This window comes from Oncorhynchus kisutch, unplaced genomic scaffold, assembly GCF_002021735.2.
Source record: "Oncorhynchus kisutch isolate 150728-3 unplaced genomic scaffold, Okis_V2 scaffold1027, whole genome shotgun sequence".
NCBI classification, from domain to species: domain Eukaryota; kingdom Metazoa; phylum Chordata; class Actinopteri; order Salmoniformes; family Salmonidae; genus Oncorhynchus; species Oncorhynchus kisutch.
In genome coordinates, this window is record NW_022262972.1 from 42,531 (window position 1) to 60,495 (window position 17,965).

General features: G+C 41.5%; 1 protein-coding gene across 1 annotated transcript; it reads left to right on the plus strand.

Annotated features, from left to right (window-relative positions):
* The first annotated feature begins 619 nt into the window (after positions 1-619).
* On the plus strand, positions 620-15,139 carry LOC116364204 (uncharacterized). Its single transcript, XM_031817445.1, has 3 exons — positions 620-669; positions 1,712-2,609; positions 14,905-15,139. The coding sequence occupies exons 2-3, from the start codon at positions 1,735-1,737 to the stop codon at positions 15,137-15,139; spliced, it is 1,110 nt and encodes a 369-aa protein (XP_031673305.1). The 5' UTR covers positions 620-669; positions 1,712-1,734.
* The last annotated feature ends 2,826 nt before the right edge of the window (positions 15,140-17,965 follow it).

Genomic DNA, 17,965 nt, shown 5'->3' on the forward strand with positions numbered 1-17,965 from the left:
CAGGTAATCATTTACTACATACTGTTCTATTGTTCAGGTAATCATTTACTACATACTGTTCTATTGTTCAGGTAATCATTTACTACATACTGTTCTATTGTTCAGGTAATCATTTACTACATACTGTTCTATTGTTCAGGTAATCATTTACTACATACTGTTCTATTGTTCAGGTAATCATGTGGAATGATGTCCGATCATCATTTTGTTTTTGTTGTTTGAATGAACATCTTTGTTATAATATCACAAACTGATGTGGCAGTTTCACCTCTATGAAACTCAAATTTAAGGTCAGGGTCAAAAGGAGACATGGACTGGGTAATGGATGGACAGGTTGAGATATGACTAGAGGAAGGGTGTAGTCTGAGGAGGAGGAAAGATAAAGTTCCTAGGAATACGTATTCTGTAGAACTCTGAATGGTGAATCATTTACCAACTTAACTGGAGAAAGTGTATAAAAGAGAAACTCAGATCTTCGATGTGACACTTTCTCCCAGAGAAGACACATTCTCCCAGAGAAGACACATTCTCCCAGAGAAGACACATTCTCCCAGAGAAGATACATTCTCCCAGAGAAGATACATTCTCCCAGAGAAGACACATTCTACCAGAGAAGACACTATCTCCCAGAGAAGACACATTCTACCAGAGAAGAACTCAACTTCGCAGGTAAAGAAATGACTTCCAATGAAAGGTTCCGATGTGTACATGTCTGTGTTACTATAAAGGCCAGGGTGGTGGTGGGATACATGTGATTCTCTTGTTCCACTAACACCATAACACCTGATTCAGATGATCAAAGAATCAGAGTCTTCAATTTGGATCATAATTAATGTAAGAGGAAAACAAATACATAACTAATGCTGTCCTCTAGGGGGTGTTGTTACCCCTCCTGATGTGTCAAAAGGTGCTTTAGTGTTGTTTTTTCAGTTAACCAATTCATTTTACATCATTATAATGAATCATTTGACTCAGCCGAGAACAACTGTCTGTTTTAGTATCTGTTTAGGGTGTTTAGTATCTGTTTAGGGTGTTTAGTATCTGTTTAGGGTGTTTAGTATCTGTTTAGGGTGTTTAGTATCTGTTTAGGGTGTTTAGTATCTGTATAGGGTGTTTAGTATCTGTTTAGGGTGTTTAGTATCTGTTTAGGGTGTTTAGTATCTGTTTAGGGTGTTTAGTATCTGTTTAGGGTGTTTAGTATCTGTTTAGGGTGTTTAGTATCTGTTTAGGGTGTTTAGTATCTGTTTAGGGTGTTTAGTATCTGTTCAGGGTGTTTGGTATCTGTTTAGGGTGTTTAGTATCTGTTTAGGGTGTTTAGTATCTGTTTAGGGTGTTTAGTATCTGTTTAGGGTGTTTAGTATCTGTTTAGGGTGTTTAGTATCTGTTTAGGGTGTTTAGTATCTGTTTAGGGTGTTTAGTATCTGTTTAGGGTGTTTAGTATCTGTTTAGGGTGTTTAGTATCTGTTTAGGGTGTTTAGTATCTGTTTAGGGTGTTTAGTATCTGTTTGGGGTGTTTTAGTGCATCCTTGAAGTCTTCATTTTATCAAGCCTTGTTTCCCCTTTAGGACCCCTGGAGAATATACTTAGTAAAGCTGGCCGCTAATTCCTTCATATTTTATACTTATCAGATGTCCTGGTCTTTGGTGTATTTAGTGTGTCATTTCATTCTTCATTTGAGGTGTTGACCAATCTATGTATTCTTACTTTACAGACACTTGTCTCCAACGACACAAAATGGCTTCCAAATACATCACAGAAATTGCAATCTCCACTACCCGTGAAATGGACCAACAGCTTCATGACCAAGACTATGACAAGATAAATGTCAACCTCAACTTAGGCACTTCATCCACCACCAGAGTTTACATCTGGTACAAAAAGGGCAATGGTAAACCCATCACCAGAGTCCAGTTTTCATTCACTGCTGAAATGAAAGATGTCCTGAAAAAAGCAGGGTTCACTGAGCTCCCAGAAAACCTCAACCCTGGAACACAAGGAGACGTCATCCAGCTGTGGTACTCTAGTGGTGCAAGCCCTAAGTATGACATTCCCATTGAAGATCTCTTCCTCACCACTAATGAGCAAGAAGAGGCCCACCAATTCAAGCTCGGCTGGGAAAGGTTACCATGCAATCTGAACCGCAGTAACTCAGGAGATTTCATCACCCTCTGGTTGAAGAGAAAGAGTAAGACCTACATCTGTGACGTTGCTGCCGCCACCTCATTCCAACAACACATCGACCTTTCCAAAGAGGGCTATATCCGTCTGGATGAAGATCTCAGTAGAGGTTCTGGAGGAAAACCCATCTTCCTCTGGTACCGTCAATCCACCACAGTGGGCGGCGGGATCACTGAGATGAATGCATGCATCAACCGTGAGCAGGATTCCATCCTAGTGGAGCGTGGTTTCACCGTGGTGAATGTTAACCTCAATGAGGGAACATGCGGTCAGCCAGTGTATGTCTGGTTCAAGAAAGATGGATCTCTCCCTATCAAGGCCTTGACCGTTACATCCAACCCTGATGTAACTGGCCCTTATGACGAGGCCGGCTTGATCCTCATCGATAGAAATCTGAATGCTGGCAACAGTGGTATGCCCTTCTACCTCTGGTATGGCAAATAAAAACCTGAGTTGGAGAGGCAGAATCAGCCCCAAAATATGGCCAGATATTAGCTTTTGCATGGCAATATATCAGTTTAATGTTTATCATTTAGAACGTTTTCTTTAATGTTGTTTTCAATCAATTAACAATTGAATTATAAAAATCATATTTTAGCAGCAGGTTTAAGTCGTCTGAATATACCAAGGGGGTGTAAGGTTTTATATTGCATTGTGTTAGTCAGATATTATTTTGAAAAACCTGAGTAAAGTAATATAATTAAAATGATTCCTGTGTAACACTGATCATTCTGTTAATCAATAAAGAAAGCATAGTAAATGAGAACATTGTACCTTTTAATTCATCAACTGCTTGATCTTATCACAAAGGCCTGATAACACCTACTGTACATTAACATTTATATTATAATGACCAGGAATGGGAGAGTACAAAGTTCACAAATGCACACTAAGGTTGATAATGTAAAGATCTGATAAATAACATAACTAAAGATTTGTTTCACTGAGAACTCACATTTGACAGTTTGGGTGCCTTGCAGATTGTAGGATATTTTTTCTTTGACTTGATCATCCAGTCTTCTATCTATATCATTTGTTCCGGCTCTCAATGCAATATTTCCGTGGTGCAAAACAGCACAGATTATAAGAACAATTCTAATACAATCAGCGTGATTAACTTTGAAACGTTTTTTAACAATGTGGGTTAAATCTGAAAGGAGAAGCCACCCTGCCACTGATTTGGTAACCAGCTGAGGGATGGGGCTGGAGAAATGTAACCACTCAAATGCATAGATAGAACTGTGGATGTAAGGACTGACCATCCATGATATCAACATTAGTTGTAACCATGTTTTGAGGTCGTACAGTGTTTGTTTACAATTACATCGTTGACAAACAAAGTAAAGCAACATTGTGTTGTCATGAGAATCAATAATAAACAGTTGTTATGTTCACTACTCAGCCCCTTGTGTTTTAATGTTGTGTGTTCCTTTTGACTCACATTATCTGTCCTATGGGAGCCACCGTATCTGCTTCCTGTTATGAATGTGAGGAGAGTTGTAGCTAATAAACACCCCAGCAGTTTATAAAGAATTTAGTTGGTCTCGTTCTTTCAACATAACAGTATTCTCTCTCTTTTTCTAGTTTTTACCCCCTTTTTCTCCCCAACTTCATGGAGTCCAATTGGTAGTTCCAGTCTTGTCTCGTGGCTGCACCATACGGACTCAGGAGAGGCCGCACTGCTTCTTGACACAATGCCCACTTAACCCGGAAGCCAGCCGCACCAATGTGACGAAGGAAACACCGTGCACCTGGCGACCGTGTCAGCGTGCACTGTACCCGGCCTGCCACAGGAGACGCTAGTGTGCGATGGGACAAGGACATCCCTGTCGCCCAGAATCTCTAGTTGCACAGCTATCACTGCAATGCAGTGCCTTAGACCCCATACGCTACTAGGGAGCTCCGTAACATTATTCTCAAGTATTCAAGGCCCTCCCCCGCCCTCCTTTTGGCAAATCTGTCCACAACTCTATTTTGCTCTTCCCTTCCTATAGGCAGAAACTCAAACAGGAAGCAACTGTGCTAATTAGCTAAGGACTAATCAACACTTCAGGATTGTTTTGATCACAGACATTTTAGTACCCATATCAAAATTGTCTGTACTGTCAAAGGTACTGGAGTCCTTAGTTAGTAGGCAGCTAAAGACCTACTTCCAAGAAAACAACTTCTTAAATGGAATGCAATCAGGTTTTAGGTCTGGCCACAGCACTGTTTCAGCAACATTGAAGGTTTTAAATGACATCCACTGTGCTCTTGATAAGTTGTTACATTGTGTGTCTGTTTTTATTGATTGTTGAAGGCATTTGACACCGTGGACCATGCTGTGTTAGTGCAAAGGTTAAAATGTTGTGGAATTACTGGTCATGCTCTAGATTGGTTCATAAATTACCTATCAAATCGTTCACAATGTGTAAAGGTGGATGGATGTAAATCTGAGTCCATAGAGTTGTGCTCAGGTGTTCCGCAAGGTACTATTTTGGGCCCACTGTTGTTCATTTTGTATATCAACAACATTGGGGATCTTATTGAAACATCAGATGTTCATTTTTATTCAGATTTCGACAGAAATATGGCTGAGACAATATGGGGCTACAAGAATGATCAGATTAATATTGCCATTGAGAAAATTCAAAACAAAACGAGACATGACCTTTTTAGAGGTCAGTAATACGCATTCTTGTGTTCTAACTACCCGCTATTCAAAGTGCTCTGAACAAATTAAGGGAATTGTTCACAAACATTGACACATCCTAAAATCCGATGATCATCTCGGTAATGTGTTTTCGGACCTTCCCTTGGTCGTATTCTCGCGGGGCAGAAATCTCAGACCAATTGGTACACTCTGATTTACCACCCCAAGATATTTCTGAACGTCTATTTGCGCCCCTACTGGATGGAAATTACAAGTGTAATGGCTGTGCTCAATGCAATGGCACTTATAAATGTAGATCCTTCAAACACCCACAAACAGGGAAATCGATCCCAATCAAAGGCGTTATTACGTGCTCCACTAAGGCAGTTATTTATCTTATAATTTGTCCTTGTGGTAAAAATTATGTAGGTAAAACAAAGCGCGAATTAAAAGTACGTATCTCAGAGCATCGTAGCACCATTAGGTGTAAAAACTTTACTTATCCAGTTGCGGCCCACTTCTTGGAGGCAGGCCACCTGATTTTGCGTTATATTGGCATCGAACATGTCACCCTCCCTAGGAGAGGGGGTGACCTTGATAATTTATTGTCAAAACAAGAGGCTGCCTGGATCTTTAACTTAAAGACCCTTGCGCCCTTCGGTCTCAACGTAGACTTTGATCTGAAGACATTCTTGTGATTATTGTGACTTTGCCATTGTAATTGTTTGTATACTTGTGTAGTCAAATTAATCTATGATCGTATGCTATCCATTTGTTGTTTGCATGCTGTTCTTTGTATGACATTTTAATATTTGATAATTAACCAATGATATTAGGCCACTCTTGGCCATGATTACAGACACCTGTGTCTTTTGACACTACATAAACGAGTCATCCCACAGTGTTTGTGATTATACCCTGATGAAGACAGCTTGGCTGTCCAAACGTTGGTAATTTCATTTTTGCATCTGAGCTCCTAGAGTGTGCGGGTCTCTTTTATTTTCAAGATCTCAATGAGAATAACCTGTATAAATAAAGGATAAATAATAATAAAATAATGAAATAATAAGGATAAAAAATACAAATGTTTTTTCACCCATGAACAGGGAGTACAGACATGCACGCCTCCAACTCAATCCTCCCCGTATCCATATCAACGGTGGAGAAGGCTCAACGACAGATTTGTACCTTGTCAGCTCGGGGATATGAACTTGCAACCTTTACAGTTACTAGTCCAACACTCTAACCACTAAGCTACCCTGACGCGCCTCTGTCATCATGAAGTGCATTGAGAGACTAGTCACGGATCATATCACCTCTACTGTACCTGTCATCCTAGACCCACTTCCATTTGCTTACCACCCCAATAGATCTACAGACGATGCAATCGCCATCACTCTGCACACTGCCCTATCCCATCTGGATAAGAGGAATACCTATGCAATAATGTTTACATATCTGGCATTACTCATCTCATGTGTATATATACTGTATTCTACTGTATCTCAGTCTATGTATTACTCATCTCATGTGTATATACTGTATTCTATACTATTCTACTGTATCTCAGTTCATGTATTACTCATCTCATGTGTATATACTGTATTCTACTGTATCTCAGTCCATGTAGACGACACCATTCTGTATACTTCCGGCCCTTCTTTGGACACTGTGTTAACAACCCTCCAGGCAAGCTTCAATGCCATACAACTCTCCTTCCGTGGCCTCCAATTGCTCTTAAATACAAGTAAAACTAAATGCATGCTCTTCAACCGATCGCTACCTGCACCTACCCGCCTGTCCAACATCACTACTCTGGACGGCTCTGACTTAGAATACGTGGACAACTACAAATACTTAGGTGTCTGGTTAGATTGTAAACTCTCCTTCCAGACCCATATCAAACATCTCCAATCCAAAGTTAAATCTAGAATTGGCTTCCTATTTCGCAACAAAGCATCCTTCACTCATGCTGCCAAACATACCCTTGTAAAACTGACCATCCTACCAATCCTCGACTTTGGCGATGTCATTTACAAAATAGCCTCCAATACCCTACTCAACAAATTGGATGCAGTCTATCACAGTGCAATCCGTTTTATCACCAAAGCCCCATATACTACCCACCATTGCGACCTGTACGCTCTTGTTGGCTGGCCCTCGCTTCATACTCGTCGCCAAACCCACTGGCTCCATGTCATCTACAAGACCCTGCTAGGTAAAGTCCCCCCTTATCTCAGCTCGCTGGTCACCATAGCATCTCCCACCTGTAGCACACGCTCCAGCAGGTATATCTCTCTAGTCACCCCCAAAACCAATTCTTTCTTTGGCCGCCTCTCCTTCCAGTTCTCTGCTGCCAATGACTGGAACGAACTACAAAAATCTCTGAAACTGGAAACACTTATCTCCCTCACTAGCTTTAAGCACCATCTGTCAGAGCAGCTCACAGATTACTGCACCTGTACATAGCCCACCTATAATTTAGCCCAAACAACTACCTCTTTCCCAACTGTATTTAATTTTTATTTATTTATTTATTTTGCTCCTTTGCACCCCATTATTTTTTATTTCTACTTTGCACATTCTTCCATTGCAAAACTACCATTCCAGTATTTTACTTGCTATATTGTATTTACTTTGCCATCATTTTTTGCCTTTACCTCCCTTCTCACCTCATTTGCTCACATTGTATATAGACTTGTTTATACTGCATTATTGACTGTATGTTTGTTTTTACTCCATGTGTAACTCTGTGTCGTTTTATCTGTCGAACTGCTTTGCTTTATCTTGGCCAGGTCGCAATTGTAAATGAGAACTTGTTCTCAACTTGCCTACCTGGTTAAATAAAGGTAAAATAAAATTAAAATAAAAGTATCTCAGTCTATGTATTACTCATCTCATATGTATATACTGTATTCTACTGTATCTCAGTCCATGTATTACTCATCTCATGTGTATATATACTGTATTCTACTGTATCTCAGTCCATGTATTACTCATCTCATGTGTATATATACTGTATTCTACTGTATCTCAGTTCATGTATTACTCATCTCATGTGTATATATACTGTATTCTACTGTATCTCAGTCCATGTATTACTCATCTCATGTGTATATATACTGTATTCTACTGTATCTCAGTCCATGCTGCTCTGACATCACTCGTCCATATATGTTCAGCTGGAAAAAATGAAGAGACCACTGCAAAATGATCAGTTTCTCTTGGTTTTACTATTTGCAATGCAATGAAAATAAGTTCATATTCATATTTTATTCACATTGTCATTGTTCATGACAATCTGACTTCAAACGTGCTAGTGTGTCTGATGCTGTTGTCTATTACAATGGTACACCTCTTTGGAGAACTAGTGTGTCTGATGCTGTTGTCTATTACAATGGTACACCTCTTTGGAGAACTAGTGGGTCTGATGCTGTTGTCTATTACAATGGTACACCTCTTTGGAGAACTAGTGTGTCTGATGCTGTTGTCTATTACAATGGTACACCTCTTTGGAGAACTAGTGTGTCTGATGCTGTTGTCTATTACAATGGTACACCTCTTTGGAGAACTAGTGTGTCTGATGCTGTTGTCTATTACAATGGTACACCTCTTTGGAGAACTAGTGTGTCTGATGCTGTTGTCTATTACAATGGTACACCTCTTTGGAGAACTAGTGTGTCTGATGCTGTTGTCTATTACAATGGTACACCTCTTTGGAGAACTAGTGTGTCTGATGCTGTTGTCTATTACAATGGTACACCTCTTTGGAGAACTAGTGTGTCTGATGCTGTTGTCTATTACAATGGTACACCTCTTTGGAGAACTAGTGTGTCTGATGCTGTTGTCTATTACAATGGTACACCTCTTTGGAGAATTAGTGTGTCTGATGCTGTTGTCTATTACAATGGTACACCTCTTTGGAGAACTAGTGTGTCTGATGCTGTTGTCTATTACAATGGTACACCTCTTTGGAGAACTAGTGTGTCTGATGCTGTTGTCTATTACAATGGTACACCTCTTTGGAGAACTAGTGTGTCTGATGCTGTTGTCTATTACAATGGTACACCTCTTTGGAGAACTAGTGTGTCTGATGCTGTTGTCTATTACAATGGTACACCTCTTTGGAGAACTAGTGTGTCTGATGCTGTTGTCTATTACAATGGTACACCTCTTTGGAGAACTAGTGTGTCTGATGCTGTTGTCTATTACAATGGTACACCTCTTTGGAGAACTAGTGTGCATGATGCTGTTGTCTATTACAATGGTACACCTCTTTGGAGAACTAGTGTGTCTGATGCTGTTGTCTATTACAATGGTACACCTCTTTGGAGAACTAGTGTGTCTGATGCTGTTGTCTATTACAATGGTGGACCTCTTTGGAGAACTAGTGTGCATGATGCTGTTGTCTATTACAATGGTACACCTCTTTGGAGAACTAGTGTGTCTGATGCTGTTGTCTATTACAATGGTACACCTCTTTGGAGAACTAGTGTGCATGATGCTGTTGTCTATTACAATGGTACACCTCTTTGGAGAACTAGTGTGTCTGATGCTGTTGTCTATTACAATGGTACACCTCTTTGGAGAACTAGTGTGTCTGATGCTGTTGTCTATTACAATGGTACACCTCTTTGGAGAACTAGTGTGTCTGATGCTGTTGTCTATTACAATGGTACACCTCTTTGGAGAACTAGTGTGTCTGATGCTGTTGTCTATTACAATGGTACACCTCTTTGGAGAACTAGTGTGTCTGATGCTGTTGTCTATTACAATGGTACACCTCTTTGGAGAACTAGTGTGTCTGATGCTGTTGTCTATTACAATGGTACACCTCTTTGGAGAACTAGTGTGTCTGATGCTGTTGTCTATTACAATGGTACACCTCTTTGGAGAACTAGTGTGTCTGATGCTGTTGTCTATTACAATGGTACACCTCTTTGGAGAATTAGTGTGTCTGATGCTGTTGTCTATTACAATGGTACACCTCTTTGGAGAACTAGTGTGTCTGATGCTGTTGTCTATTACAATGGTACACCTCTTTGGAGAACTAGTGTGTCTGATGCTGTTGTCTATTACAATGGTACACCTCTTTGGAGAACTAGTGTGTCTGATGCTGTTGTCTATTACAATGGTACACCTCTTTGGAGAACTAGTGTGTCTGATGCTGTTGTCTATTACAATGGTACACCTCTTTGGAGAACTAGTGTGCATGATGCTGTTGTCTATTACAATGGTACACCTCTTTGGAGAACTAGTGTGTCTGATGCTGTTGTCTATTACAATGGTACACCTCTTTGGAGAACTAGTGTGTCTGATGCTGTTGTCTATTACAATGGTACACCTCTTTGGAGAACTAGTGTGTCTGATGCTGTTGTCTATTACAATGGTACACCTCTTTGGAGAACTAGTGTGCATGATGCTGTTGTCTATTACAATGGTACACCTCTTTGGAGAACTAGTGTGTCTGATGCTGTTGTCTATTACAATGGTACACCTCTTTGGAGAACTAGTGTGTCTGATGCTGTTGTCTATTACAATGGTGGACCTCTTTGGAGAACTAGTGTGCATGATGCTGTTGTCTATTACAATGGTACACCTCTTTGGAGAACTAGTGTGTCTGATGCTGTTGTCTATTACAATGGTACACCTCTTTGGAGAACTAGTGTGCATGATGCTGTTGTCTATTACAATGGTACACCTCTTTGGAGAACTAGTGTGTCTGATGCTGTTGTCTATTACAATGGTACACCTCTTTGGAGAACTAGTGTGTCTGATGCTGTTGTCTATTACAATGGTACACCTCTTTGGAGAACTAGTGTGTCTGATGCTGTTGTCTATTACAATGGTACACCTCTTTGGAGAACTAGTGTGTCTGATGCTGTTGTCTATTACAATGGTACACCTCTTTGGAGAACTAGTGTGTCTGATGCTGTTGTCTATTACAATGGTACACCTCTTTGGAGAACTAGTGTGTCTGATGCTGTTGTCTATTACAATGGTACACCTCTTTGGAGAACTAGTGTGCATGATGCTGTTGTCTATTACAATGGTACACCTCTTTGGAGAACTAGTGTGTCTGATGCTGTTGTCTATTACAATGGTACACCTCTTTGGAGAACTAGTGTGTCTGATGCTGTTGTCTATTACAATGGTGGACCTCTTTGGAGAACTAGTGTGCATGATGCTGTTGTCTATTACAATGGTACACCTCTTTGGAGAACTAGTGTGTCTGATGCTGTTGTCTATTACAATGGTACACCTCTTTGGAGAACTAGTGTGCATGATGCTGTTGTCTATTACAATGGTACACCTCTTTGGAGAACTAGTGTGTCTGATGCTGTTGTCTATTACAATGGTACACCTCTTTGGAGAACTAGTGTGTCTGATGCTGTTGTCTATTACAATGGTACACCTCTTTGGAGAACTAGTGTGTCTGATGCTGTTGTCTATTACAATGGTACACCTCTTTGGAGAACTAGTGTGTCTGATGCTGTTGTCTATTACAATGGTACACCTCTTTGGAGAACTAGTGTGTCTGATGCTGTTGTCTATTACAATGGTACACCTCTTTGGAGAACTAGTGTGTCTGATGCTGTTGTCTATTACAATGGTACACCTCTTTGGAGAACTAGTGTGTCTGATGCTGTTGTCTATTACAATGGTACACCTCTTTGGAGAACTAGTGTGTCTGATGCTGTTGTCTATTACAATGGTACACCTCTTTGGAGAACTAGTGTGTCTGATGCTGTTGTCTATTACAATGGTACACCTCTTTGGAGAACTAGTGTGTCTGATGCTGTTGTCTATTACAATGGTACACCTCTTTGGAGAACTAGTGTGTCTGATGCTGTTGTCTATTACAATGGTACACCTCTTTGGAGAACTAGTGTGTCTGATGCTGTTGTCTATTACAATGGTACACCTCTTTGGAGAACTAGTGTGTCTGATGCTGTTGTCTATTACAATGGTACACCTCTTTGGAGAACTAGTGTGTCTGATGCTGTTGTCTATTACAATGGTACACCTCTTTGGAGAACTAGTGTGTCTGATGCTGTTGTCTATTACAATGGTACACCTCTTTGGAGAACTAGTGTGTCTGATGCTGTTGTCTATTACAATGGTACACCTCTTTGGAGAACTAGTGTGTCTGATGCTGTTGTCTATTACAATGGTACACCTCTTTGGAGAACTAGTGTGTCTGATGCTGTTGTCTATTACAATGGTACACCTCTTTGGAGAATTAGTGTCAACACTTTATAAATGGATTGATTCTCTTTCCCTCCCATAGATGACTTCCTAAGCAACATTCATACATCTCTCATCCAACAACTGAGAAGAAAAGGATTCAAATCAGGGAAAAAAACAATAATGCTTGAATCTCATCAGAATCCCTTTGATTAACATCTATTTACATTTCAGCACTAAGGCCCGAGGAGGTGTGGTATGTGGCCAATATACCACGGCTAAGGGCTGTTCTTAAGGCCCGAGGAGGTGTGGTATGTGGCCAATATACCACGGCTAAGGGCTGTTCTTAAGGCCCGAGGAGGTGTGGTATGTGGCCAATATACCACGGCTAAGGGCTGTTCTTAAGGCCAGAGGAGGTGTGGTATGTGGCCAATATACCACGGCTAAGGGCTGTTCTTAAGGCCCGAGGAGGTGTGGTATGTGGCCAATATACCACGGCTAAGGGCTGTTCTTAAGGCCCGAGGAGGTGTGGTATGTGGCCAATATACCACGGCTAAGGGCTGTTCTTAAGGCCCGAGGAGGTGTGGTATGTGGCCAATATACCACGGCTAAGGGCTGTTCTTAAGGCCCGAGGAGGTGTGGTATGTGGCCAATATACTACGGCTAAGGGCTGTTCTTAAGGCCCGAGGAGGTGTGGTATGTGGCCAATATACCACGGCTAAGGGCTGTTCTTAAGGCATGAAAGCAATGTAAAGTATATGGCCAATATACCTTAGCCGCGGAATATTGGCCGTATACTACGAACCCCAGAGGTGCCTTATTGCTATTATAAACTGGTTACCAATGGAATTACAGCAGTAACGATAAATGTTTTGTCATACCTGTGGTTTAAGTTCTGTTTTACCACAGCGGTTCAGCCAATCAGCATTCAGTGTTCGAACCACCCAGTTTAAATTCATAAATAAATCCTATATTAATGTCACAAACCACATTCACCATCAAACAGCCAATCTGTCGTCACTTTTAGTGAGTTAATCTGCAAAGATTCACATCTCATAATCTGGCATCCTGTTTCTCTCTTCAGACTGATGTATCAGCATTAAAATGTGTTCATTTCTACACAAATCTGGTCATCATCTACAGAACAGACAGAAAGGGTGTCATTTTACAATACAGTAGCCTACATGGTAACCGTCCATCCACAACCATGAGTGTTAGTCGGTCAGCAGAAGAGATGCTGGAAACAGAACAGAGTTCTGGTTAGGAGTTACAGTAAGAGAGAGTACTCCTCTCTATTTACACTCAGACACACTAAACGGGGTGGAAAACCTATTCTCAGTGACATTTACTCTTCATTTTAACAGTTTATTCCCTTTCAGTTTATTCTTGTGTTGCAATACCACCTACGATGTGTGAGGTCATATGCTCTTCCACCCATCCTTGGGTTTAATGTGACCAAAACAATTACACTCATCCACATGTCACTTGTTCCTCTTATCAAAGATACTCAAACCAGGCTCATCTCAGTCTTGGGTTCCATGTGTAGACTCATGCATTCCATGTCCACCTGTTATAATGCCCAGAGACACTGTATGAATAATAGACGGAATAGGTGCAACCTTCAGACAAGGTGTGTTCCCTCACTGGGAATGAGAGAATGAAAGCCAGAATCCATGGAGAGGACAGAACACCAGGACTGGGAGCTGCCCTGACCTTTTCACCTTCGTGTTCAGCAACAGTTAACATAACAGACGTTTAGGATAAAGTGCATTTCAACTGGTTCACGTTAAAAATCTTAATGAAATGTTAAAGTTACAGTACCAAGGAGGAGATGAAACTCATTGGGATAGACCTTCACAATCTGATACCAAGGATGCACGACTGTCAGATGACCTTGGTCTTCAAAGGTCAAACCAGCGTCCCAGTCCACCACTGTCCATATGGAACAGCATTGTACCATTATACCTACCAGAGGACCTAGTGCCATTCACTGCTGGGGATTTTGTTCATTATAACAGAGATGCACATCTCCAGTCCTAAAATGTAAAAGTGTCAGTCTGGTTTTTATCTGATCTGATCATTACTAGGGGAAAGAACATGAGCAAACACTACAGAATGTAGAAATGTATTGTGTAGAACACAGATATGACAGTGTTATGGAGAATCATTACAGTACAACACATACTTTCTGTAACATTTGCTGAGTGGATTCTGTGGTCAATGTATGAGTTCATTTGGCTCATGTATCAAGTGCTAAAGAAAAGAGAAATCTAACTGAGCACCGTGTCAGCGTTTAAAGTGTCCTCTCTCCTTTCTGTTTAGAAACACATGACATTCATTTACAGTCCAACTTTACTCTGTGCAAGAAAAGGGCTACAGTACTGGATTTATAATCATGTTCACTGCTAAAGGCGGTTTGAAGATGTTGTCAAGAAACAAGCGAAATTGTTGTTGGCATCCTTACGATTCAAGTGTTTGTCGCCACAATAATCACAATTTATGAGGCACAAGTGTTCTGAGAAGTGTGTTTCTTTAAACATGGTGACAGATCTCAACTCACTATACTCACATACTCCTCTGTGGGTTGCTAAGGTTACTGTCCTGGACAGACCAACACGTATCTTTCATTATTACAGGTCTTTAGATGTGGGAATGACATACATACAATGTAAAGGTGGTGAAACACATCAGAACAATGTGCTATTTCCCCACAATGGGAGATAGAGAGAGAGAAATAGAAAGAGAGAGGCTTTTATAAGTGTTAATATACAACTATAAACTCAACTGAATTTAATCTCTGGTGCTTCAACATGTTCAGAAAAGAGAGTGCTGCTATTCCACCTTCTGGCCACTAGAGGGAGGGATTTCTCCTGGAACTCAAACATGTCTGTCTGCTTCTTGGTCAGCTTTGCCATCTCCCGGCAGTCGCCCTGGACCAGGGCGGATGTGGACAGGATCTCCAGTAAGCCTCCCTTTGGAGGAGTAGGATCTCCATGTGACCTTCATCTCAGTGATCCCGCCGCCCACTGTGGTGGATTGACGGTACCAGAGGAAGATGGGTTTTTCTCCAGAACCTCTACTGAGATCTTCATCCAGCCGGATATAGCCCTCTTTGGAAAGGTTGATGTGTTGTTGGAATGAGGTGGTGGCAGCAACGTCACAGACGTAGGTCTTACTCTTTCTCTTCAACCAGAGGGTGATGAAATCTCCTGAGTTACATTGCATGGTAGTCTTTCCCAGCCGTGTTTGAAATGAGCAGCCTCTGCATTCACATTAGTTAATACGTTTTACCTGTCCTCCAGTACCCAGTTCAGGTCTCATTTTACCCTGCCCTACCTTAAAGAGCCTGAGTGTTACACATTTCTGCATTAGTTCAACTTAGCTTTTCTAAGTAAAATGTTTGCTTCTTAGTTTTCTTTATTCATTCTCGTTTTTTAAGTTCCTGAAGTAAAACATGTTGAGTTGGATTTAATACAGTTGTAGTGCCCGGGGTGTAGTGGAGGAAGGAGTCAGACGCAGGAGACAGAGAGTTCAGAGTAGCGCTACTTCTTTATACACCAACCCAGTGAAAACAGACGCCACTCAAAACAAATACCCCAAAACACAGGGGAACTAAAACAGCCCCAAAACACAGGGGAACTAAAACAGCCCCAAAACACAGGGGAACTAAAACAGCCCCAAAACACAGGGGAACTAAAACAGCCCCAAAACAAAGGGGAACTAAACAGCCCCAAAACACAGGGCAACTAAACAGCCCCAAAACACAGGGGAACTAAACAGCCCCAAAACACAGGGGAACTAAACAGTCCCAAAACAAAGGGGAACTAAACAGCCCCAAACCACAGGGGAACTAAAAAAGCCCCAAAACACAGGGGAACTAAACAGCCCCAAAACAAAGGGGAACTAAACAGTCCCAAAACACAGGGGAACTAAACAGTCCCAAAACAAAGGGGAACTAAACAGCCCCAAAACAAAGGGGAACTAAACAGCCCCAAAACACAGGGGAACTAAACAGTCCCAAAACACAGGGGAACTAAACAGCCCCAAAACACAGGGGAACTAAACAGCCCCAAAACACAGGGGAACTAAACAGCCCCAAAACACAGGGGAACTAAAACAGCCCCAAAACACAGGGGAACTAAACAACCCCAAAACACAGGGGAACTAAACAGCCCCAAAACAAAGGGGAACTAAACGGCCCCAAAACACAGGGGAACTAAACAGCCCCAAAACACAGGGGAACTAAACAGCCCCAAAACACAGGGGAACTAAACGGCCCCAAAACACAGGGGAACTAAACAGCCCCAAAACACAGGGGAACTAAACAGCCCCAAAACACAGGGGAACTAAACAGCCCCAAAACAAAGGGGAACTAAACAGACCCAAAACACAGGGGAACTAAACAGTCCCAAAACAAATAGGAACTAAACAGCCCCAAAACAAAGGGGAACTAAACAGTCCCAAAACACAGGGGAACTAAACAGTCCCAAAACACAGGGGAACTAAACAGCCCCAAAACAAAGGGGAACTAAACAGCCCCAAAACAAAGGGGAACTAAACAGACCCAAAACACAGGCGAACTAAACAGTCCCAAAACAAATAGGAACTAAACAGCCCCAAAACAAAGGGGAACTAAACAGTCCCAAAACACAGGGGAACTAAACAGTCCCAAAACACAGGGGAACTAAACAGCCCCAAAACAAAGGGGAACTAAACAGTCCCAAAAATAACTCACGTACACGAACAACCGTGACTTACAGGCGTGTACACGAGTACACATAAAACAATCCCGCACACCCAGCAGGCGGGCCGGCTGACTGATAATGCCCAACTAATAAACCTAATTAACAACAGGTGTAACTAATAAACAGACAAGGAGGAAAAGATCAGTGGCAGCTAGTAGGCCGGTGACGACGACCGCCGAGCGCCACCCGAACGGGAAGGGCACCCACCTTCGGTAGGAGTCGTGACAACAGTTCATGCTAATTAATTACTACATCTTGATCATCTTGTAGTGATGTTTTCTTCATTTTATTCCTACTGTTCATATGTTACAGTAAATATGTTGTAATGACGTGGAGGGTAATTGAGGTAAATGGGGCACAGCCACAACTTCTATATCTTACCCACTAGGTGTAGCAGCAACCAGAACAGGTGCTGTGCCAGGGGTGTGTTCAGTTTGATTGAATGTTTGCTACATTGAATAGCAGTTTGTAGTGAATTCCACAAACGTTCCTGGAGATTCTTGAACAAACTTTGAGTTTGCTCTGTTTGGTGGGTGTGGATTCAAGCAATGCGTAACGTATTTAAGTGCATTTTGAACCCACAACTCAACACAATTTATTCTTTCAATACATTGATCTGGAGCTTATGTGGTCAATGCGGTCAATGGTAACTAGTGTGTAGCTAACCTCTTTATAACAGGGTCATGCTAGTTAGACAGAAAACAGATGGAAGCACTTCCAAACTGGAGATACTATCTGAACTTGTCCAGTGGTTGTTCTGTATATATTGTTGTCTTTGGTGTATTTCTATGCTACAAGCTGCCGTTTAGTTTAATTGTTGTGTAATAGTGAGATGCAGCGCTGCCTTGGAAAAGAGACCTTGATCATCTTGGACACTACAAGCTGCTGTTTAGTTTAATTGTTGTGTAATAGTGAGAGGCAGCGCTGTCTTGGACAAGAGACCTTGATCATCTTGGACACAACAAGCTGCTGTTTAGTTTCATTGTTGTGTAATAGTGAGAGGCAGCGCTGCCTTGGAAAAGAGACCTTGATCATCTTGGACACAACAAGCTGCTGTTTAGTTTAATTGTTGTGTAATAGTGAGAGGCGGTGCTGCCTTGGAAAAGAGACCTTGATCATCTTGGACACTACAAGCTGCAATTGACAGATCAACTTAGTGACAACTTAGTGACAACACCTGATATTGGATTAGAATGGCCACGGTCATGACGTTGGCCTGGGG